Here is a 24,458-nt window from a genome sequence, read left to right as displayed (position 1 = left end):
CTGTTTTCTGGCTGTGGTGCTGGAACAAGATTTGTTCAGTCTGTAGCTGTCTCTATGCCTTGTGTCAGCTTGAACTCATCTTCCTGCTGGGTTGAACTTGGCTCCTGACCTCCTGCCAATTTGAGCACAGTTCCCTGATACTGGGAGTCATTAGATGGAACCAGCAGTTGCTGTGAGTTCTGAGCTCAGTTGGCCCCTCTCCAAGATGGCTACCGGCCAATTGTCCTCTCCTGAGGGACATCTGAACCCAAAAGCTGACCAGCCTGTGCAGTCTGCTGCATTCACTGCTCATTTGCACTGTGTGTTTTTCTGTGGAGGCCTCTGAGGTCACCAGTAGCCACCATGCATCTACAGGTTCAAATTGCCTCTCCCATGTAGTGAGTCCAGGCTTAGAGTGTAAGCGCAGCATGCTCCCTCCTTCTTCTTTGTTGAAGTCCCTCTCTCTTCATTTTCCCCATGGGCTTCAGTTCTTATTTCAGATCCTTCCTGGATCCTGGGGTCCCACTTTCCTCCTCTTGCTCATGTTGCTACATTCCAGTATATGGACACCAAATCTCAGAGTCTCTTTCTCCACTGCTCACCACTCTGCTGTCTTTCTGACTGCTCATTTGTGGCCTTTGATTCTGAGGTAAGACCCCCTCCACAGCTGCCCCTAGCTACTGCACAGATATGTTACCTACACCTGCCTCTGCCATCTCCAAAAATGACAGTGTCCATTCAAGTACCCTCCAATGTGTATAACCATTATTATTGTGAATCTTCACAGTAGGAAAACAAAGCTCAGAGAGGTTTTCTGTACACACATGTAAATGAAAGATTTAAGGCCAGAATGCCCATCCATCTGGTTGCAAGTGCAGGGTTGCTTCCTCTACATAATAACTAGAACTGACCTGTGGGCTCCTCCAAAGTGAGACAGGAATAAAGGGTGGAGGAGTCACTCACCAGTCCACTCTGGGTCCCTCCAGCTCGACACAGACTCGTCACCAATCTGCTTCTAGCTTCACAGTCTCCTTTTTGGCAGCACAGAAACTGTGTACTGTCATTGCTTGCAGGTCAGTCTTTCTAACGACTGTATCCCCATTGAGTTTGAGAATGTACTTCTTTAATCCCATACCCCCAGTAAACTCTTACAGAGTAGATGTTTACTAAATAGTGGTCAAATCCAACTGAATTAGATGCCACTCTGGCCCAGATCTGCTCATTTAACACACGCTCTCTTTAAAGATGGTGATGTCTCTCTATTTGGGCTTTCTTGAGTTTGAGCTCCCAAAGCCTCCATTGCCTCTATAACCACTATCTTTGACTCTCTGGTATTTAGAACTCAGTATTTAGGACGTTCTCAAAATATGTTTATTGAAGTCACTGTATATGTAACTTCATTCTATTTTTGAGTTCATGTTGTGGTTTTCCAACCATAGTATAAAGTGATTCTGAAGCAGGATCCGTATTTTTTCCTTTTGTGTCTCTTGCAGCAGGGCTCTAGCAATGGTTGTGGGAGTTGTGTCCTAACAACAGAAGCAACTGAAACCTGACATCCAGCTCATGAGTCTCTCACTAAACCTTGGTGCCAGCTTGGAGGTGGGTGCCTTTTTATTTCTGGTTAAGGTGGGGATTATCTTTTCATCATTCTCTCTAATTTCTCATAATTTGAACAAAGGTACTGTCAGTATTAATGGAGACCCTATCTCTGTTCCTGATACAGTGCCCGGTACCTGAAAGATGCTTAATACATCTGTTGATTGAGTTCACTCAATTCAGTGATCATCTTTGGAATGCCTCCTATGTACCAAGTTTCTTCATGGTTGGACACTCTAGGTATGCAGAAAAGCCTTCATTTACAAGTCCTCAGTGGCATCCCCAGTCAGATCAGCTTAGAGGAAACTCTCCATCGAGTGAAATGGCTTTCCTCAGACACACCCTAGAAATTGGATTGTCTAGACAGGGGCCAAAACCTGCAAGGCCGGTGCCTGTATATAACTGAAGCCTAGGCAGATAAGCAAGAAAGAGATGCATGGGGCAAAATCATTTCTAGACAAAGATGTACAAAATGAACCTTTCACTACTGCCAGGACTGAAGTTCCAGGGCCTTGCCTGTGGCTCAGGCCTGGCTCTTGAGAGCAGAGGTGCTGCCCCCTTCTGCTCTGGTCTGAATAATAATGCCACCCAGAGAGTACCAGAAGTGAGAGGAAGACAACTAAAAGTGGGTAGGAAGAGGCTGTATTTGGTGCCCTTTGCAGAGTGGTGATGGGTTTCAGGGAATTGACAGAAACAGGAGGGAGCCTGGAGAACACATCATGGTGGAGCACCACGACTCTCAGTGCAGGTACTCTGGTGTGAGCACTGGCCCCAAGGATTTCTTCTACTGTGCTTGCTCAGGCCTAGTCCTCCCCCAGCTCCTGTGCCAGAAACACTCTCACTAAATAGCAGATGCTTGGCATTTTTGTTTCACCTGTATTGCTTCCAAAAGATACCAGAGCCCCTAAACTTTCCTACAGAAGTTCTTCTGGCAGAAGATCAGAGGTTTAGCTAGAGGCTAATAAATTTCTACAATGTTTTATATTTTAAAATTAACACAGCCTTTCCATCTCACATTCTGTCCTGTTGGTTAAATAAAAATACTTTTCTCTGTTATTATTAGACAAGAGGAAAGGAATAGGGTAGAAGTGTATATATGGGGGGAATGGGGAATGGACATGACTAAAATATGTTATATGCATGTATAAAAATATAACTATGCTATAAACAAGGATAAAGTGAAATCATTTCTAGGAAAATGGATACACTTTGAGACCATAGTGTTAAGTGAAATGAATTAGACACACAAGCTTAAATATCACATGGCTTCTCTTATATGAGAAACCCAAAGTATACATAAAGACCAAAATAAAAAGAGATAATCAGAAACAGGGAGACAGATCTTTTGTGAATAGGAAAGGGGCCAGGACAGGGAGGGAGTAGTGAAGGGGGAGAGGGGAAGGAGATGCAAAGAAATTAAGATGTGCTATGTACATGTGCCAGCTCCCTGTGAGAAGTGTAATTATTATATAATTCCAAATGTACTAATAAAAATAAAAAATAATAAAAAACAAATTCCACATTGAAACCCACTATTTTATAAAAGGCATAGGCACTAATAAAATATATTTTAAAGAGGTAAAATGATAAAAAATCTAAATGGCAATATTAAGGATGGCTGAAAAGAAGGCCAAACAAATTGAAAACCAAGTATTTAAGTTTAGAGTTGTAATAAAATCTCTCACTGATCAAAAATAAGGTTTTCTTCCCAAATTTTTGAATAAAATTGATAATCTAGGAAGACAAACCAGTAGCACTTTGTCACTCTGCATACAACCCTTACTGCTGTGTACACCCGGGATACACAAGGCCACGTGAGGACATACTGCTCAACATAAACCCTTTTCTTCATGCAGTAGGTTGTTGCCTACATCCTGGTCTCTTCAATGCCTAGCTGTCCAAACTTTACCTCAGTTCAAGCCCCAGGTCCAGGGTCATTTCCTGCTTGAAGTCATCTGAGGTTTTCCTTGAGCTAAAAGTCATGTCTGTCCCTTTGACAACTGTCAGCTCTTCCTGTGTCCCTCATATATATATATGAGGGTCAAGTTCATGAGGGTCTGGTCAAGTTCTACCTTCCTAGCTTTTTTTGTTTTGTTTCCCTCCTGCTACATGAGAAGAGAGTTTTGTGTGATTTCTTCCTGTATTCACCATGGAAACTGCCATTTTGTACTTAGTAGGCACTCAGTGCAGGCTGAACATATCTTCAGACTAACAGTGGTGGTGATGACTATGGTGATGATGGTGGTGATGATGACAATGGTGGTGTGATGATGATGGGTAATTTGATATGAGTATTTGATTAATGTACTCTCTACTCTGAGGTACATTTGTGTTTGACCATGAGGAGTCTATTCTTGTCTGGTAAAGGAGGGCAGTATGTTGCCTTCAGGGTCATAACAGCTCATCTTATAAGAGGAAATGACTCTAATGCAGGCTGAAAAGATTTACCCAAAAAGAGAGCAATAGCAATGGAATCAAGATCATACCTTAATATTTTCTTCTGGCCAAGAGTTCAGCATTGTTGCAATATGGCCTTTGTCATGAATGGTGATAAACAGCCCACTAGGAGAAACAAACACATACAAACAGAGAAACTAGGCAGTTAGATTGCACAGGAATAGAGCAAAGACCAAACGTATTGGGTCTTGCAGCCACTTAATCATAGAAGATCCAACTCGCGCATGCCTACAATTGTTCTTCTTCATAATGCCTGGAGCCCATGGGGCCAAGAATTATGCCCAGATGGAGTTTGTGTTCTCCAGAATCTGAACCCTCTTTCTCTTCCTCCCTCTAGACCAAGTACTGAGGACTCTAGACTTCCCTGGCTAGATGGCCATGCAGCTGCTTGTGGGTCTCTTCTCCAAATCCTCTTGAGTACAGACCGCAGTACAGTGCCTGGAGCCCGAGGCCTGAGGCTGTGACTGGACTGCGGACAGATGGTTTGATGTCCAGACACTTTTATGTGAGGCTCCTGAGTGGGGATGCAGCTGGGATGGGAAGAGGATAGGATGCCAGTCATGAGACAGTTTTCTTGGGACCATTGGGGTCTGAGAATTCAAAATTTCAACTCAGCCTTCCAGCCCATCAAGTGTGTTTGTAAAGACAGGATGACAAACTATATTTTACTTAACACTCTTAAGGCTTGAGTTAGAACTTTTAATGTTTAGACCTAAAGTATGTGAACACAAATGAGTCTTCTACCCTGGGGCCAGGGGTGAGACAGTGTGTGCCTATGGAGTGATCCCTGTCCTCTCACGCACTCTAGTAGATTCCACATTTACTTCCCACCAGCCCTGAAGTGAGCCAAGTCTTTACCATCCTCAAAACAATAATAAATCTTCAACTTCTGGAAGTAACACAGTCATTCAGACAGAATAACCTTTCTGCAGATACCAATTATAAAAGTATTTATATCTAAACAATTTATATTATTGTTATAAAAGGTGTATTTATTTATGGCCATGGTATTTGGCTTAAGGTTGGCAGAAACTAGAAGGGAATCTACCTGGGAAAGCAGGAGTCACATTTCTTGAGATTTTCAGTTTTTTGTCTGAGGTCACCAATTTGCAATCAATCTGGGGTAGCAGAGAGCCAAAGTCTTAGTACCTTGAGGTGTCAGGGAACAGAACTAGGGGTGGCAGAGCAGCTGGAAAGTGAAGGGGGGAACTCTGAAGGTGGAACAACTGCAGAGGTGACAAATTCCCAAAGGTAGGAGTAAAATTTGCCCAAACCCATTGGCTGGCCACTAACTATGCATGCACAGGGGGAGTGGCCAAAAAGCTGCTGGAACTTGAAAGAATTGACCAGACATCTCAGCTATTGCTGATTAGAAGACACGGAGTTTGCAACTGGATTCGAGTTAATTCTCCTAGATTAAAAAATACTTTGTAGAAACAAATAAAACAGAAGCTAGAGCCACAGAATTCAAGGTACATAAATGTCCATTATAATGATCTGCTCAACTTTGTATTTCTAAGCTTCCAACATAAAAATGCCCACTATTTTTAATCCCCACTTTTCTTGGCAGGACTATTCTTGTACTGCCAAGCTTCTTAAAGGCGTTGCTTATGTTAGCTGCCTTCATTTTTCATCTTCCCCTTGGTCCTTGACCCAATGCAATATGTCTTTTCTTAATAACATGCTACCGAAGTGACAATGGCCTTCACAGCCCTGTGAACTACAGTTCTCTGAAGAAGTCACATCCATATTCAAGAGCCTGCAAACTGTTTAACCTTGGCTAACTAGAACATTATGATTGTGGAGAGATGGAATGTTGCACTTTTATCTTGGCCTTTCTTTTGTGTCTTTTAATAGTCATTTACTATTAACCTCTGCCCTAACATCCCTGTGACTTCTGGCTAGAACTTTTGGAATGTACAGCTAAGCTTGAGAGATCTCTATCCTCTATCACCCCTGACACTATGCATGCTATAAGATAACATCTGAATCCTACAGAAGACATTTCTCTGCCTTGCTGTACCCTGCCTACCTAATGCTCCCACCAATGTAATTGGTAAATACGCTGACTTATGACTTTCTTTTGTTCTGTGACTATAAAAGTTCATGTAAGTCTTTCCACATATTCAAGACAACTTGAATTTGTGTCTTCGGGCCATGGCCGCTCATTTTTGGCTCAGAATAAACAATTTTCTTATTGCCTTTAAAGCAGCATTATTTTATATCAACATCCCTAAGTGCAATGGACACTTTTCAGCCTCATGTCCTTTGGCTTTTCAGTAGCATCTAGCACTTTTTTTCAGGTCTCCACCCTAAGTTGGACTCTACTTTCATTAAGTCATGTGATAAACTTTCTCAAGAACTTATACTATCACACTGTCCTTACTACTCTCATGTTTTTCTCTATATGATCTCATCAACGCCCAAGGCATTTGGCCAATGACTCTCAAATATCTGAGAACTACAGTTTCTCATCTTTGGCACTATTGGCAATTTAGGTTAAGTAATTCTTGCTGTGGGGTTGTCCTTGCGTTGTAGGGTGTTTAGCATCATCCCTGGCTTTACCCACTAGATACTAGTAGCACCCCTGTTTTTGTTACTTTTCTCTCATAGCTGAGACAAATACCCAAGACATACAAGTTAAGAGAGGAAAGGTTTACTTAGTTCACAGTTTATAGAGGTTTTAGTCCATAATTGGCTGGATTCAAGGCAGGGTGGCATGTCAGACAGGCATTAAAGAATAGAAACAGTTCATGGCAAGTGGAAGATAGCAAAAGCAACATGGGATGACCACAGCTCTTTCTACTCCTCACATCTTATCTAGGCTATCAGGTAGCACACACACCCTTGATCCTAGTGCCCTTCATCCTAGCAGTGAACCATGAATCAAGCCCAGCATCACATACTCTAGACCCAGCCACCTCTGAGGAAGCCCTGCCTATGACTGCATGAGGTTTTGGGGGGACATCTAGACACAAGTCGTAACAATTCCATGCTCCATTGTGATAACAAAAATGTCTCCATATATTGGCAAATATACGCTGGAGTGGGAGGAATCATCCTTGGTTTTAGAGTCATTGCTCTAGTGCTCTATATTTAACTGTCTGACATGTATGCAGAACACTTCCAACTTAACATGTCTAAAACCAAGTTTATGATCTAATTATCTACCACTGTGACTCAAAGACAAGACAAAACAAAGACTCATTCCTCTTATTCTCCAGGCGTCAGCTATACTGGCTTTCTTTCCAGTCTATGTGTCATGATGCTCTTCTTACCTTGAGGCCAACTTACATACTGTGCCTTCTGCTTGCTACACTCTGCCTCTCCTCACTCTTCATTCAATAAATTCCTACTCATTCTTTGGATAATTTTCAGTAAAAGTAGAAGCTTCAAGAATCTCATCCCCACAGACACAAAATTGTCACATTTATTTGTGTGGCTACTCAGTGAATTGTCCCCTTCCATGTGACTATAAGCTTCACAAGGGAAAGGTGTACATCTATTTTTGGTATAGCTCACCATTGTATTCTCAGACTTCAGCCATATTAGATACTAAATACATATTTTTTTAATAAATTAATAAATTCAACTGGAGAAATGAATAAATGCATAATGATGATGACAGTTGATGAATAAAGATGAAAATTATTGAATAAATTATGATGAGAGCTGGAGCACAGGTGATTTGTCTGTTTGCCATGCTACATGCTACCCAGAGGATCATGTGAGCAATGCTGAGTGTGTGGGTAATACCAGACAGAGCTGCCTTTGTGGCTTAGAGCAGAGAAATGAGCACATAGAAGATGGTGGATGGGCCAGGGGAAAGGAAAACATTTAAGATTCAGGGGTGCAGGGTTGTATTCATCACATTGAAGAAGTCTAGGTATTTGAATTAATTTACTAATAAGATTTGGGCACAAATTTTAGATGAAATGCCCACCCCAAAATATGTCTCTTGGGCCTCAAGGTTACTTTGAGTTAAAGGTTGTTGATAATCAGCAGATTCAGAAAAAGCTTTGAAAATTGGGTAAAAATGTTCCTTTTGTAAAGGAAATTTACATTTATATAAAAAATATCCACTTGTTTAGATGTCTCCCTCTTATGTTTCTTAATAACTCTGTCAGTAGAAAAGGCATGGACTTAATTCTGCAAAATAAAACTTATTAAGTAACTCCTGTTTAGCATAATTTTCCTGGATACCTCCTCATAATGCCTCCCCTCAGAAGCCCCAAACCCTTTTTGCAGTGTAATTAATGACCAAGCTTTAATGACTCCTTCCCTCCTTTCTCTGTGGTGTAGGCCTTCATTGAACTGCATCCCCAGGCTCCTTTTCTTTTCTTTTCTCTTTTCTTTTTTTCTTTTGTTTTCTTTTTTTCTTTTCTTTCTTTTCTTTTCTTTTCTTTCTCTTCTTTTTTCTTTTCTTTTCTTTTCTCTTTTCTTTTCTTCTTCCCTTCCCTTCCCTTCCCTTTCCTTTCCTTTCCTTTTCTTTCCTTTTCTTTCCTTTCCTTTTCTTTTCTTTCCTTTTCTTTTCTTTCCTTTTCCTTCTTTTGAAACAAAGCCTCACTGAGTCTTTGAGCCTAGGTTGGGCTTGAACTTGCCATTCCTACCTCAGCCTCCCAGGGTGTTCTACCATGCCTGGCTTGTTCTTCTCTTGTTAATCTTGTTAATCTCTTGTTAATAGACTTAGGTCAGTCTATTTTATGAGATCCTATATACAGAATCTAAAATAGGTAAGGAAAAGACCCACCCACCACACTTCACAGGCATTTGCCATGCTGTTTTGCAATAATTGTAGGGTTTTTGTCTGTATCAGTTTAGATAAAAGATAACCATTAGATTAGCTTCTTGGAAGTTGCTTCTAAAGATCATTTCTTTGGGGTTTAAGTTTGGAAAATCATACCTGGTGGGTAATGATGAACTTCAAGCACTGCTCTAGATGAAAAAAGCAGTGACATATAGTTTTTCTGAAGTTTAAGTAGAGTTAGTTGCCTTGGTGTCAGTAGAAGTATAAACTTAACTTATAAAACCAGAAGGTTTTAAAAAGCCAGGTCTTTTTTTTTTTTTTTTTAACCTCCTAAACAGCTGCCACTGTGAGGCACACCTGGAGAGGTCTTGGTTTTGTTAGAGGTATGTTTCTTAACAAGTCTTTTTTTCTCTCACAGGTAGCAGCCCCTTTGATATGCATTAAGCAATTGACTCTCTGCCTGGGTTATCCAGAGAACAGTCACATGAGACAATAATGCTAGACCCATGTGTGTCACCATGCACTAAACTAAAATCAAAAAGGATCAAAGATCTAAATATTAAAACAGAAGCACTAAATCTGCTGGGAGAGAGAAAAGGTAGAACTCTTGAAGACATAGGTATAGGCAAAGAGTTCATGAACAAAACCTTGATCACACAGGAAATACTACAGAAAATCAGTGGCTGGGATCTTATGCTTTTAAAAAGAGTTTGCAGCAAAAGAAATCACCAACAGAGTGAAAAGACAACCCATAGAGTGGGAAAAAATTTTTAGCCAGTTTTTCCCTCAGACAAAGGGTTACTATCTAGAATACTGAAAACTCAAAAAACCAGACCTCCCCAATTTAAAGGCCCAATCCAAAAATGGGCAACTGAAATGAATAGGCATTTCTCAGATGAAGAAGTAGAAATACCAAATAAATATATGAAAAGTGTTCAACAGCACTGGTCATTTGAGGAATTCAAATTAAGACAACACTAAGATTCCATCTCACCCCAGAAAGAATGGCTATCATCAAGAAATCAACCAATAAGAAATGCTGGAGAGGCTGTGGGGAAAACGGAGCCCTCTCCTTCTTACACTCATCTGGGAGTGTAGACACATGCAACCACTGTGGAAGTCAGTGTGGAGATTCCTCAAAAAATGAGGACTATAGGTTCCATCTGACCCAGCTATTCCCCTTCTGGGCATCTTCCAGGAAGAGTTGAAAACATCACATCACAGCTATATATGCCCCATGTTTATAGGAGCATAGTTTGTCATAGCTAAATGTTGGAAACAACCCAAATGTCCGTCAACTGAGGAATGGATAAAAGAAATTTTTTATACAATGAAGTACTTCTCGGCCATAATGAAGGATAAACTTGAGACATTTCTAAGTAAATGGGTGTGCCTCAAGACCATACTCTTAAGTGAAATAAATTGAACACACATGTAAATATCACATTATTTCTCTGGTGTGAAATACCAAATATGTAAATAAGGACCAATGTGTATAAAAGATATTGTGAAATAAGAAGAATTTGTTCAAAAGAAGGGAACCTAGGGTGGGGGAAGGGAAGTAAGGGAAAAGAAAAAATAGAGTCCATACTTTTAAGTGAAATAAATTGGACATACATGTTTAAATATCACATTGTTTCTCTAGTGTGAGAAACTAAAAGAGTAAATAAGGACCAAATGTATAATAGATACTGGGAAATAGGAAGAAAATATTTAAATGGAAGGGGAACAAAGGATGGGGAGGGGGAAAGGAAGGAAGGGAAAAGAAAAAAAGAGAATAGAAGGAAGGAAGTGGAAAGAAAGCTTTGGTAAATAAGGAGGGAAAGTGGGGTTGAAGGGAGGAGAGGGAACTGGGGAAAAAAGAAGGATCAAGATATATCATGTACAGGTACAAACTCCCTCTAATGAATGTGACCATTATGTATATTCAAAATGTACCAAAAAATTAATCAAAATAAAAAATAATGCAAATGCAAGAGACCAAAAATGTGCCACTCCAAAATATGACTGTAGAAATTCATACTATGCCACCTCAAAATATGTTACTATTGCCTAAAGATTATTTTGAGAAACATAGATATAGGAGCAGCAGTTACTCCCCTGTAAGAGAAACATCTATAAAGGAAATCACCATTTTCAGGAGTGTCTCTGCCTCTGTGTAAAGAAGAGGATTCTAAGTGACTCAAAGCTCTTATGAATAAAGAAGGCATCAACTGACATGTGTGGAATAATCCTTACCCTTGTTTACTGTGATTTTCCTGGCCACATCCCCATGATTGGTTTCCCAAACCTCTCCTTTCTTGGTTTTAATGGAAGATGGCATTTAATCTTGAACTCCAGGCCATCTCTTTGAGAATTAATCATTTTCTGGGCTTCTCCCATGTGTACATGAGGTGTATTATTAAGTTTCTGCCTGTTTTCTGTTAATCTGTCTTTGGTTACAGGGGTTCATCCTGATGAAGAACTATGAAAAGTAGGGAAAAGTTAGTTTTCCTCTCCTACACCAATAAAGAGGCCAATTCTTTCAAATTAGAAGAACCATGTTCCAGACCCAGGCTCACTGCTGACTCACTGAACAGCCTTGAGGAAGTCACAATTCTATGACTCATTCCTGGCCTCTTGATGCTCTTAACATGACTCTGTTCTGGAAATGTCTTCCACCCAAACAACTCAGTTCTCAAGATATTCTTTAACCCCTGAGCCAGATAGAGGCTCAGCAAGATGTTTAGAAAAGTAGCTCATCTTTTCAGAGATAAGATGCACGCACTATCTTAGATCTTAGCAAAACTCTTGTGTGGTTAATTGTAAACATAGGAAAAGTATGATCAATGATATTATCTGGTACATTAAGATAAGCCTGCTTTGTTGAAGACAAGATGGTAAGGGAGGAGAGACATTTGAACATTTTACATTTAAACTTGAGCTACTAAAATTTCAGAAGAACTTTTTAATGTATAGGTTCATGCTTCATAGAAATCATGCTGCAAAAATATCACCTTTTTGAAATGTATTAAAACCTTTTTAGATGGGTGTAGTGGTGCCTGCTTGTAATTCCAGCACTCAGAAAGCTGAGGCAAGAAGATTGCTATGAGTTCCAGGGCAGCCTGGGCTACACAGTGAGTTCAAGGCTATCCTGAACTACATAATGAGATCCTGTCAAAAAAAAAAAAGCTAAACAAAATGAAACAACAACAACAACAAATAACTTTTTAAAATGTTTCTCTAACAGCATCTAAGCCACAGCTAAAATGATCTCAAAAGATTGCATAGGGTGAAGATTTTGAGCTGTGTGATGGAAAGACTTCTCTATAAATGAGAACAGTGAAGTACAGTAAGATGAAGTGACTTGTCCAAGATCACATGGCTCATTAGCAGCAGAACCTGCTTGAACTAGGATCTAGAGTCCATGGCTGTTTCCACTGACACAGAATTTCTGTTGTCTGGGGCTCTATTTCCTGACAGGTAGAGGTGCAGAGTGAAATGTGCCCAATAGAAATGGAACCACTAGTGACATACTTGTCTTTGATGTAGGGGAAGCGTGGGGGATCATGATGATAAACAAAATAAATTGTAGGTCCCAAAGGATTCTAGAAGGACATCTCTCCCTCATCCATCTAATTCCTGGAGAAACTGCATCTACACTACTAGCTCAGAAAGAAGATATCCCCAGGGAAGAAAACCTCTGCTGAAAAATGCTCAACAGCTGCTTTTCAGTTTTAGTAACTCAATGCCATTTTCTCCAGCAGTAACTGGTGATACGGTAGTCCTTTGTGTTCTCATGAGATTTCATCAACTGCAGAATGCACGTGCTAATCCCTTTGCATTCCTTTTCAGTGGGTTCTGAAAGGATACCTACATTTCTGGGGGTGGGTGTGTCCTTCCTCACCCTGCTTAGTTCCATCCTGAGACTTTGAACACACTGGAATCCCTGAGGTTGGAAGTGGGATTTTCAAGAGATTTTCAATAGTACAAAGCACTGACAAGGCATCTGAGGCTGCAAGTTACTCAAGTGAAGTTTAGAGGAATATCAGAGAGAAGGCAGCATACATGAGGGCTTAAATGCTCAACAACCAGAGCACCTGAACTCAAAGTTGGTTCTGCCACATCCTAGTTACGTGGCTATGCAGGTTACTGTCCTTTAGCTTCAGTACTTCTATAAAACAGACAAAATGGCACCATCTGCTTCTGACCTTTGGGTAGAACAGTTAAATAAGACTGAGTATTTTAAGAGTATATTACTGTATCTGCTGGCACATGGAAGAAACTCAGCAAATGGTAGCTCTTAAATTGTGTAGTATTTAATAGTGTAGGCTCAGGGGTCAAATTGCTTGGGTTCGAATCCTAGCAAAGTGTTCAGTGAGGCACTGACTCCTAATAAGTGCTCTGTAAATGATAGTATTTAATTATAAATTAGTATTTTAATTAGAATGATACTGTGCCAATATGTGTATGTGTGTCAGGCGCCATGATGTTGTTGTTACTGGTAAAAGAGGAAGGTGGTCATAAAGCATGACAGGTAGAAAATCTTTCATTACATGGATCACTGAATGGGGGGATAAAATAAAATGGTCTGCAATGATGTGCAGTTGAGACTAAAGATTTTCCATCTTCCCTTGAATTTTAGTATATGTACTGCACAATCCTTCCCCGAAGAGCTAATATTCAGTGAAAATGAGATCCAGGGCAGCTTGGAAGAAAATACAAGTCACAAAAGGAGAACATTAATTAATTCACTCATTATGCTTTTTAGAGTATCCTTGTTCTGGGACCCTGGCAGGCTCTTCCTGTTATCCCAGTGCTCAAGCATCACGGTCAGGCAGGATCACAGTTATTCTACAGATGAGATTAAGAGGTAGCAAAATGAAGATGAAAGTGAGACTCAAATATGAACCTTTTGGATCCCAGAAGTGTGTGGGATTAGGAGGAAGTCACTTCACCTCTCTGTGCCTTAGTTTTCTGGCCAGTAATATGGGGACTAGAGCTTCTCCACTGCAGACTGCCTGTGAAAATCAAATGAAGCAGTTTGCACACTAAAAAGCCCTATGGACATGTGAACCCTATCATTTGCCTGACCTTGTCCAATAGGGGAGGACTGAGAAGGGTGCTAATTTGAGAGTCCCTAAGAACACACTGCTCTGGTTTCGTGGCAGCCCTGTCCAGGTGTTTGGGGTAGTGATTAAGTGCCAAAAAGTTCTGCATGTTCCACAGTTGGGTCTGTTTCAATCTCCTCTTTGAGAATAAGCCAAAATCTTAGGAATGAATGATGCTGGGAAGCAATGCCTATTATAGACATGTGATGCATTTCCAGTGTGATGTTACTAGCTTGCTGGAGTCAGGAAGGTGGGAAACTCCAGGAAGTCCAGCCTGGCTTCGAAGCACAGAGGCATTTCCAGCTTTGGAGTGAATTATATATATAGGTTACCTCAGGATCCCAAGGTGCTGAACGTCCTGCACTGAGCTAATGCAACCTCAGCACTCATGAAGGCCAAGGGCTGCTCTGCGTAATTAGGACAGAATGTCTCTCTTCACTCCTGGGGCTGCCCAGCTGAGCATCTGGGAATCTGGCTGTTAATAGCCACTAACAGGAAGAGGACAAAAACAACAGTAATTTTAGCTATTGATGAGTAAGTTCTTCCTGTTTACCTAAGAGAAAACATTTTAGAACTCAAGGGGAGAAATACAACATGTCCCTGAAAAGTTGTAAGTAAATAAAATATCTAGACCCAAATTTTTATTGTATGTGTTCTTGGGAGGTTGCTGTTGGAAGGGAAGTTGCAAGGAATTGCCTAGGAACGTATATCACCATCCCCCTGATGTACTACTCTTCTTCCTGTCACTGAGAAAAAATACTTGAGATAAACATAAAGAGGGGAGGTTTATTTTGGTTCATGGTTCATATTGCTGGTTGGCTTGGTGCTTTTGTGCCTGTGGCAGCATGGTACATCCTGGCAGACATGTGGCCAAAAACGTCTTTACCTTATGGCAACTAGAAGGCAAAAGGAGGTAGAGGAAGGGGTAGGGTCCCAGTATCTCCTCAAGGGCACACATCCAATGACCTCACTTCCTCCCTGTACCCTTCACTTGCTAAATGGTCCAGTATCTCTCAATAGCACCAAAGGCAGGGACCAACCTGTTAACACATGAGCTTTTGAGGGATGTTTCAGACCTAAGTTTTAGCACTTGAGTCATTCTTTTCCCAAGTTTGGACTTTCTTTCTTCATTTCCTAGAAACAACACAGGGCCTGTCTCAGTCGGTATGTGATCATGATGTGCCAGGGACCAAAGCTAAGAAGGAATAGCCAGGAAGGGGCCTGGCTCCTGGGTACACATACAGAGAGGTGAGGGAACAGATTCATGCTTGACACAACTTGCACTGAACACCTACTCTATTCCTTCACATACTTAATCTGCATGGCCTGAAAGGCCTATCTGTTGTGGGCTGCTTATCCTGGAACAAGGCTGAAACTTTCTTTTCTACCCATGTGTGGAGGCAATTAGTTCTGTTCCCTGAATACACTGCATGCTCTCTCTTTCTTCCAGGGACAAGATGGGGGCACGTGCATGATTTGCTGAAATGAAGCACAGCCTGGTTACCTGCTTGACTAACAAGATGTGAGTGGACACAACACTTCTAGATGGAAGGGTTTAGTGTGTGATTTACTGTCTTCTTTTTTTTCCTTTGCCACAGCCATCTGTACAGTTCCAGATAAGGATACTTCATTAGCCCAGTCCTAGAGTGAGGGTGACATAGCGCGACCCCCAAATTGGTGTTGGTGCTGGTGCTGTTTGTGGTGGTTGTGTGGTGGTGGTGATGGTGTATGTTCATACATGTGCACATATGAGTGTGCAGAAACACAAGGTAACTACTGTTTTAAGTATTGAGGGTTTAGATTTGTTTGTTCCCCAGCATCACCTAGCCATCGTATATTTGTTCAAGAGAATCTTTCAGAGATGTTCAATATATAAAACAAAATATTGGTGTTCTGGGTAAAGCAGAAGTGAGGGCCACTCTTTTTGAGGGACTGCTCACTCCTTGTTTTTTTTAAATCTCACTTTCCATTATTCCTTCAAAAAGCCTCTGGTAATGATAGCAAAAAAAAGAATTCTTCATGGGAAAGGTGCATAACACTGGGAGTTAGTAACAGATAGTTAGAATATTGTATCTCTAATACAAATCTCCTCTCTTGAGACTGTATGTTCTCGGAGGGATGCCAGCATCTGCCTTATTCACTGCTGTAACCTCAGGGCCTAGCATTGGGCCAGGCACACAACAGGCATGCCATAGGCAAACCTGTATTGCCATAGATGTGGCTAGTGGTTTAGCATGATGCTAACATGAGACAGATCTGGGCCTTTATTGTTACAGTTATAAACTGATTATATAATCATACTCTAAGATGTTTCTGTGAGGGTGCACAGCAGAGGGCTTTTACTAAGTTGTTTGAATTGTGTCTCCCCACCCCCAACCCTCATCACCAAGCAGTATGTTGAAATCCTAATCCAAGTACCTGCAACGTTATTTGGAACTAAGGTCTTTGCACCGTGATCAAGTCAGCACAAGGTTAATAGAAGGTGCCCTGATTCAACAGGATTGTGTCCCTATAAGAGAAAGGGGATGATGACACATGTGGAGATGACCTTGTGATGACGGAGGCAGAGATTGGAGCGATGCTCTATAAGGCAAGGAATGCTAAGAATTACCAGGAAACAATGGGAGATAGAAGAGACAGAGGAGGATTCTTCCCTGTGGGTTTCAGAGAAAGTGTGGTCCTGCTGAGACCTTGACTTCAGATTTCTAGCCTGTAGACCTTTGATGGAGTACATTTCTGCTGCTTCAGTCCACCCAGTTTGTGGTAATTTGTTATAGCAAGCTGAGGAAATTAATATGCCAAGTATCTAATTTTTGTGTGGCAGCCATGATAGTGGTCATCGTGGTTCTGTCTCTGCGCCTTTCAAAGTCTATTGGAATTTCACAAGGGCAAGTACAGGCGATTTCCTCCACCCAACAAAAGTCTGTAAATTACATCACTATCTCCAGTTTCCATCAGGAGCCAAAAAGAAAAAAAATTCTCCTGGACTTTAGAATTCAGTTACATGAGAGAGAAAGAAAAACAAAGATAATGTTCACTTAAGAGAATGTTATTTCTTGAGAAAAAGACTTAACTCTTATCTCTGTCTGCAGAAGAGTGACCCTCAGAAATTTCCTAAAATAGAATTAGAAAAGAGGAAAAAAAAAACCCAGACCCATTGAAATAGACAACATTCATTTAGGCTTCTTGGCACCAGTACAACACAAAAGGAGGACTTAATTAAAACAGGGTCAGTGACATTAGGCAAATCATGCAGCAGGCTCAGGAGGAGGGAAGCACACTTTCAGCTCTGTAACAAAGGCTTACTGTTGCTGAAGAAAGTGCCATTCCACACATTTTTGGCAGGAAGGGAACCTGTCCTCTGAAAACCTGTGCCATAGGCTATTTTTAAAAGTCCAGCAGTCTCCCAAAGTCAGTAGCAGGGCAGGAGGCAGAAAGTCTAAGAATCCCAAGAAGTAGATCTAAGAAATCCTCCAGGGCTCTGTTTGCACGTACCTGGATAGGCAGAGCCCAAGGTGAGTGAAGCGAGGTCTCTGCCCATCCTTCAGAGAATTTAAAAGATTGCACACTGTGTACTGGTCTGTGAAAATGTCCTCAGAGTGGTGTGATTAAAGTGGGAGACTGGATAGCCATAGATAACTCAAGGCATTGTTAGTGGCTGGTACTCATACCTTTCGGTTTTATTTTCCATCTTGTGGAACATTTGATCTGTAATACACACTGAATCACCATAGCTAATCCTGTGTAGCCCGTCCTGTTTCTACTTTGTTTCCCTCTGAGGTGGGATGTTACAAAGAGAGTGAGATTATACGTTCTCCCCACCCAATGGAGGGTTCCTTTCCTTCTGACCTTCCCAGATAATCGTGAATATGAAGTGTCCATGTCTTTACAGTGAGGTTTAAAGGTATGGACAGTGCTGTCTGTCCACATGATGCCACTGGAAGGACCTTGGAATGGGCAGGGTTTCCTAGATTTCACATGTTTTAGGTTAACAATTGCCTGGACCCTGCACAGGCTTCGTGATTCTGGTTTGTGCCAGGCATGGCAATAGGCATATGGGACTATGACTTTGTTTCTTGCCTAGAATGGTTTTCCAACTTAGGCAGACTAGAAAAATTACAGTACAGCTGGACTAAAAGAGACACTGGAGGACTGAGAAGAATCACGAAATCAGTGACCTAGAAAGGCTAAATCAAAGTGAGTGAGTGGCAGAATAAGGCCCAGAGTTCTTGGCTTTCCCTTTCCTCTGCCTCCCCGCTGCTGCTCTATAATGGTTTTCCTCCCAAGTGGGCTTGAAACATCATTAAGGTAGGGACCATTGCCTTCACTTCCATTAGGTTCCCTCATGCAGTTCCATAATTATAATACCTACTTTGGGAAGAGATTTTGATAGAGGATTAATTCCTTTACTTCCCTTAATGGAGCAGTTAGGACAGGGCAGTAGAAGGTTTCCATATCTATATCTGGCCATGTGCATTTGACAAGGTTACTAGAGCTCTCTGAACTCATTTCCCCTTTTGGAAAATGAAAGAGTTTAATCAGATCACTTCCAATACTCTACAATTCTATGATTATTACCTAGAAAGGCTTGCAGATATTCACAGAATCATTGCAAGAATCCATACTCAGAAGTAGACAGACCTTGGTTCAAATCCTAGATCCAACCCTTATTCACTGTGGAGCCTTCTCTAACTGAGAGTCTCAGTTGCAGTTGCTCAGTACTAAAATGGAGCCACAATCATTAGCTCCATCTCACTTAAATCCGTGTGAGCACATATGTGTACATGCACAATGTCAGTCACAGAGCAGCCTCTTTGAGTTGAAACTTTGGAAATATTTGCTAAAGGAATGAATATCAGCTCTCCTCCAGAAACAGAATTTCATACCATGGTTCACAGATAGGGCAACTACATATTCTGGTTTCCCTGTGTCTTGATGCAATTATTATTTGTTCTCCTCTTCACTCTCAGAAATTTGCTGATTTGCAGATCTAGTGCATGAAGTTCAATACTAAAATATTTATTGGGTGCTAACTATGCAAAGTCAACCTCATTCTTTTGGTTGCATTGTTTGAATCCCTTCTTTGTGTAGTTATGAAATCCTAGTAATAACACAAGACATATGCAAGGCCATTCGAAGTATTTTGCTCTCCATACATTTTTAGTATGTCTACAATGCACTGTTTGCCAAACTTTGCAGTTAGTTTTGAACACAGACAAGGGATGTAGCCTTAAAAGTGTTGTGCAAGCAAACCTTAAGTTTGGTGTTGGCCCCTTGGTGATCTAATCTTTAGCCTCAGGTAAGTAATATCATTATTATCTTAGTTGTCAAATGTAAAAACTAAGGAAAAATAAAATCAACCGGGGCTAGGTGTGTAGCTCAGTGGTAGATCACCTGCCTAACATGCATGGGGCTCAAACAAAATAAAATAGAAAAAGCCAACATTTATTTAGTTTCCATCGGGAACATTATACAAATGCTACATAGTATACGCACTGCCACGAGTTGGGGAGGCAAGGACTGTTTTCCCCATTTGCATTTGAGAGTAGTGATGCTCAGGGAGATGAGATAAGACTGCTGAAGTAAGAAGTATCTAAAGCAGTAACAGAAAGCAGGTAAGAGGCCATTATGCCCTCCTGTCTCGCTGGTTGATGTTTCAGGAGGTACTTGTAAAACACTAAGCCCTTTAGAAGCCAGGTTTCTATTAACAGAGGAAAACTAGAATAGGTTTCTCATTGTTTTAACTCTTTTTTTCTCTACTGGAATTTGCAAATGTGTTGCTGTAACCTTTTTTGTTGATTATGAGATGGTTTTTGGCAGTAGAAAATTACTGAGTCAAATTCCAAGAATAGGAAGAATTTCTCCATCTGTTCTTGAACAAGAATGATTCTGATAAGCTATGCACATAGCTAAAGAAATGGAGATTTTATTAAAAAGCATGAACACATAGAAAAGCTGGTGAAGAGTGCCCTGTATCTTCATCATATCATCAGCTAACTGGTGATTATATAATCAAGGCAGAGAAAAAGTCTCCATAGATGGGAATTTCATTTGAAATTGACACTCCACTACAAATAGAAAATCACTTTGGAATCTGAAAATTCAAATTCTGCAACTCACAGATGCTTTCAATTAGAAGAGAGAAGGTTAATGTAGTTTCAGCTGTTACTTGAACTATTAAGTTATGCCAAGAAACTCAGAGAGAGACATGATACAAGGAGTTACTTTTTCTACTGAAATATTTACTTCTCTAGAAATAATAATCACAGAGGTTCAGGCCCCTTTTCCCTGAAAAGTCACACTTAACACTCTTTATTTTCTTTCATGGCTTTTACATGGCAAAGACCCACACATGCCTCCACTTTATAAAACAAACACTTTCCTGCCACCTAGAAAGCCTCTGGTTAATCTGGTAATCAGGGTTTTTGGAACGTGTCTTTGTTCTGTCTCAAGCTTTTGATATCCAAAGCAAATAATCATCAACCTGAGATTCTGAAATTGCTGCCCCCCTGTCTCAGAGGCACAGTGAATGAGTACTTGTTTACACATATGTTCAAGATAAAGAGAAAAACATCCTATCTGCTTGTTTTTCCAAAGCAGGTTTGAGAAGTACGCACATACTTTTTTCCCACTGAGTCATAAATTTTTGTAGTTTCCATTTAAGAACTAGGTCAGGAGCTCAGAAAGCTATGGAGACACTGAAACAATAGGCCCCTAAACCAAGCCCAACCTGAAATTGTAAAAGCTCAAATCCACTATAAGTCAGCATTTATGAGACAATTCTATGAGCAGGCATCTGAGTCCTACTTTGAATCAATTTGTAAGCGGAAGACCCTGCCTGTTTTAATTTATCATAAAAACACTTCTGGAGCTATCATTGCATATTAGTCATGAAAGCTGGAATTTAATAAGAGAGAACAGGATGCAGTTTCAAAGGGGACAAAAGTTCACTGGGAAAACATATATTAAAATCTCAGGGATCCTGATCAGTGGAAGCAAATGTAGGAGACAGCTAAGTCCCTGGAACTAAGTGCCTGAAAAGGTCACTTATCAAACGCAATTAAACAGGAAGAGAGGAAGAAGAACACATTTGACCTAATTAGTTGTTTTAACTAAGTTTAGCCTCCAAACTACAAATCTCTTCACAGGGAAATACCTTAAAATACTCAGATCAAGAATTTTCAAGCCCTCCAAAAGTATTTTCTTTGAAATGACTGGAAAAAGATATGTGAATCTCTGGTCAGGAGTTAAGCCCCACCTGGACCCACTACAATTTGTGAGACATCAACATTGTTATGAAGCAGAAAGCCAGACAAACTTAGACCTAAATTCCAGATTTTTTGGAAGTAATTGAGTGACTTCAGTAAGTCACTACCTTTGAGCTTCAGTTTCCTCATCTGTAAAACAGTAGCAATAAAACATTTCTGGTAAAATTGTATGTGAAAAGTAAAAGAGAATTTAAGGAAAACAGTGAGCATAATGCCTGCCATGTTTGGATTCCAAGAATCCAATTCTTTGAAAAAAAGATTCAAATATACCGCTACACAAAATCACCAAATTGCAAAGGAAACTACCAAGAGAGGAAGAAAGGAATGAAAAATACCTACAAAGCTAGTATAAAAAAATTTTAAATGGCAATAGTTAAGTCCTTATCCATCAATAATTAACTTGAATATAAATGGACTAAATTCTCTCATAAAATGGCCCCATGTGGCTGAATGGATCAAAAGCCAAACCCCAGCAATAAGAGACTCATTTTACCTTTAGGGATACAGACTGAAAGAGAAGTACTAGAAAATAATATACCATGAGAAACCAAAAGTGAAGAGGGTTAGTTAGCCTTAAATCAGACAAAACAGACGTTAAGGCCACAATGATAAAAAAGGAATAAGGCCATTATGTAATGATAAAGAAGTCAGTTCATCAAGAGGACATAACAATTGTAAATATACATGCACTCAGCTTTGAAGCACTTAAATACACAAAGCAAATAGTAGGAGAATAATACAGCTATAGTGGAGGACTTCAATACTCCATATGTGACAATAGATAAATCATCCAGACAGGATATTAATAAAGAAATATTGGACTTGAACTACACTTTGGACCAAATGAACCTAGCAGACAGATGCAGAACATTCCCTCCAATAGTAACATTCTTATTAAGTACACACAGGACATTCTGAATAGGTCATGTGTTAGCCACAAACAAGTCTTAATTAAATTTTAGAAAGTTGAAATCCTATCAAGTATCTTTTCTGACTACTGTGTTATGAAACTGGAAATCATCAATAACATCAAGTTTGGAAAATTCACAAATATGTGGAAATTAAACAATACACTCCTAAATAATCTTTGGGTCAAAGAAGAAATTAGAAAGGAAATTTAAAGATATCTGGAAACAAGTATACCACATCACAATTTACAGGACGCAGCAAAAGTAGTTAAAGAGGGAATTTTATAGCAATAAAAACCTTCATTAAAAATAAAGATGTCCAACAAACAACTTAGCATTACACCTCAAGGAACTAGAGAAGATCAAATTAAGTTTAAAGTTAGCAGAAAGGCCAGGTGTGGTGGCACACACCTGTAATCCCAGCATTGGGAGGCTGAGGCAGGAGGACTATTGTGAGTTTGAGGCCGGCCTGGGCTACAAAGTGAGTTCAAGGCCAGCCTATGACCCTGTCTCAAAAAGGCCAAAATAAATAAATAAAAAAATAAAAAGAAAGTCAGCAGAAAAGAACAAATACTAAGACCAGAGCAAAAATAAATAAAATAGAAATTAGAAAAAGTAAACAAGAATAAGATTTGTTTTTTTAGAAAAGATAAAATCAACAAACCCTTGGCTGGACTACCTAAGAAAAAAAGAATCAGTCAAATACAATCAGAAATGAAATAGAAGAGATTAGAACTGGTACTGAAGAAATACAAAGGATCATAAAAAAATTGTATGCCAACTAATTGGATAATCTAGAAGAAATGGATAGATTCCTGGAAACATGTAACTTACCAAAATTGAATCATAAAGAGATGAACTGATTAATAGAAAATGAGGAAGCAGATTAAATCAGTAATAAAGGTACCCATCAAGGAAAAGCACAGTACTAGATGGCTTCACTTTTGAATTCTATCAAACATTTAAAGAAAAGCTAATACCAATTCTTCTCAAACTCTTTGAAAAATCTGATGAACATAGATGCAAATTCCTCAACAAAACACTGACAAAGTAAACTTAACAGCACATTAAAAAGATCATTTATCATGATCAAATGGGCATTATCCTTGGGATGCAAGAATGTTTCAATATATAGAAATTAGTTAATATGATTTACCATCAAAAAAGGATGAAGGAAAAAAAAAACCACTACATGGTTATCAGGATAAATGTACAAAATGCATTTGAGAACTTTTAATATCCCTTCATGATAAGAATGCCAAAAAATCAGGCACAGAAGGAATATTCAACCCAGCCTACAGCTAATGGCATACTCAATATTGAAAAGTTCAAAGCTTTTCCTCTATGACCAGGAATAAGACAAAAATGCCCATTCTTACTGCTTATTATGGTTTAGATCTTAAATGGCTCCCAAGAAACATGCACTAAAGGCTGGTCACCAGTGTATGGTGTATTTGGTCAGTGGTAGAACATTTTGGACATGGGGCCTACTGGGAGGAAATTAGGCTGTTGGAGTTATGCCTTTGAAGAGGATTTTTGGACCCTTCTTCCTCCTTCTCTTTGCTTCTCAGCTGTCATGAGGTGAGCAGGCTTCCTCTGCCATGCACTTCCACCATGATGCACTGCCTCACCACAGGCCCAAAAGCAATGGAGCTAACCAACCATAACTGAAACCTTGGAAACTGTGAGACAAAATAAATCTTTCCTCCTTTTAAGTTAATTTTCTTAGGTGTTTCATCACAGCAATGGAAAAGTGACTAACACATTACCTACACTCAAAATAGTACTGAAAGTCCTAGCCAGAGCAACTAGGCAAGAGAAAGAAAAAAATAGCCATCCAAATATGAGAGGAAATGAGACTATTTCTTTTTGCTAACAACATGATCTTATATAAAACTCTAAAGACTCCACCAAAAAACTATTAGAATGGATCCATGAATTCAGTAAAGTTACAGGATTCAAAATAGGTATATTTAGAGTACCAGATATAAGCATGCAAGATTGATCAAACAGTTAAGCATTAACTGTTCCTTTCAACAAACAATAGAATTAGTAGTACAAGTATCTTAGTTGTCATGTGTATAACAACTACTTTAAAGATAACAATATGCAATATAACAACCATTTTTAATTTCCTATCATCTTGTTTTGAAATTCTGTATCATTTTTATTTTTTCTTATTTTTTATTCTCTTTAAAATAAAAAAAGGCGTATAAAGTCAATAACATTTTTACCATTAACCATGATCTGTGCAAAAAAGAAATTCAGAAAATATGCCATTTACTGATGTAATTGTCTCAAAAAACACTTAGTATCTTTCACTAAGGATATGAAAGGTATATACACTGAAAAGTATAAAATAGCCATTAAAAGATTGAGGATGATAAGTGCAATGCCTGGCATATTTAGTAAA

At 39.7% G+C, this 24,458-nt stretch overlaps 1 protein-coding gene across 5 annotated transcripts in view; it reads right to left on the bottom strand.

Moving 5' to 3' along the window:
* Window positions 1–24,458, bottom strand: part of Me3 (malic enzyme 3, NADP(+)-dependent, mitochondrial) — a 220,084-nt gene that overhangs the window by 70,204 nt on the left and 125,422 nt on the right. For all 5 annotated transcript variants that reach the window (XM_005379738.2, XM_013512068.1, XM_005379739.2 and 2 more), the window contains one exon: window positions 4,062–4,137. In XM_005379738.2, the coding sequence (XP_005379795.1) occupies window positions 4,062–4,137 (76 nt within the window). The remainder of the gene's footprint in view (window positions 1–4,061; window positions 4,138–24,458) is intronic.

Source organism: Chinchilla lanigera, unplaced genomic scaffold (genome assembly GCF_000276665.1).
Source record: "Chinchilla lanigera isolate Chin_1 unplaced genomic scaffold, ChiLan1.0 scaffold00013, whole genome shotgun sequence".
In the NCBI taxonomy this organism is placed as follows: Eukaryota; Metazoa; Chordata; class Mammalia; order Rodentia; family Chinchillidae; genus Chinchilla; species Chinchilla lanigera.
Note: the sequence above shows the minus strand (reverse complement) of the source record. Positions and strands in the feature narration are given on the sequence as shown.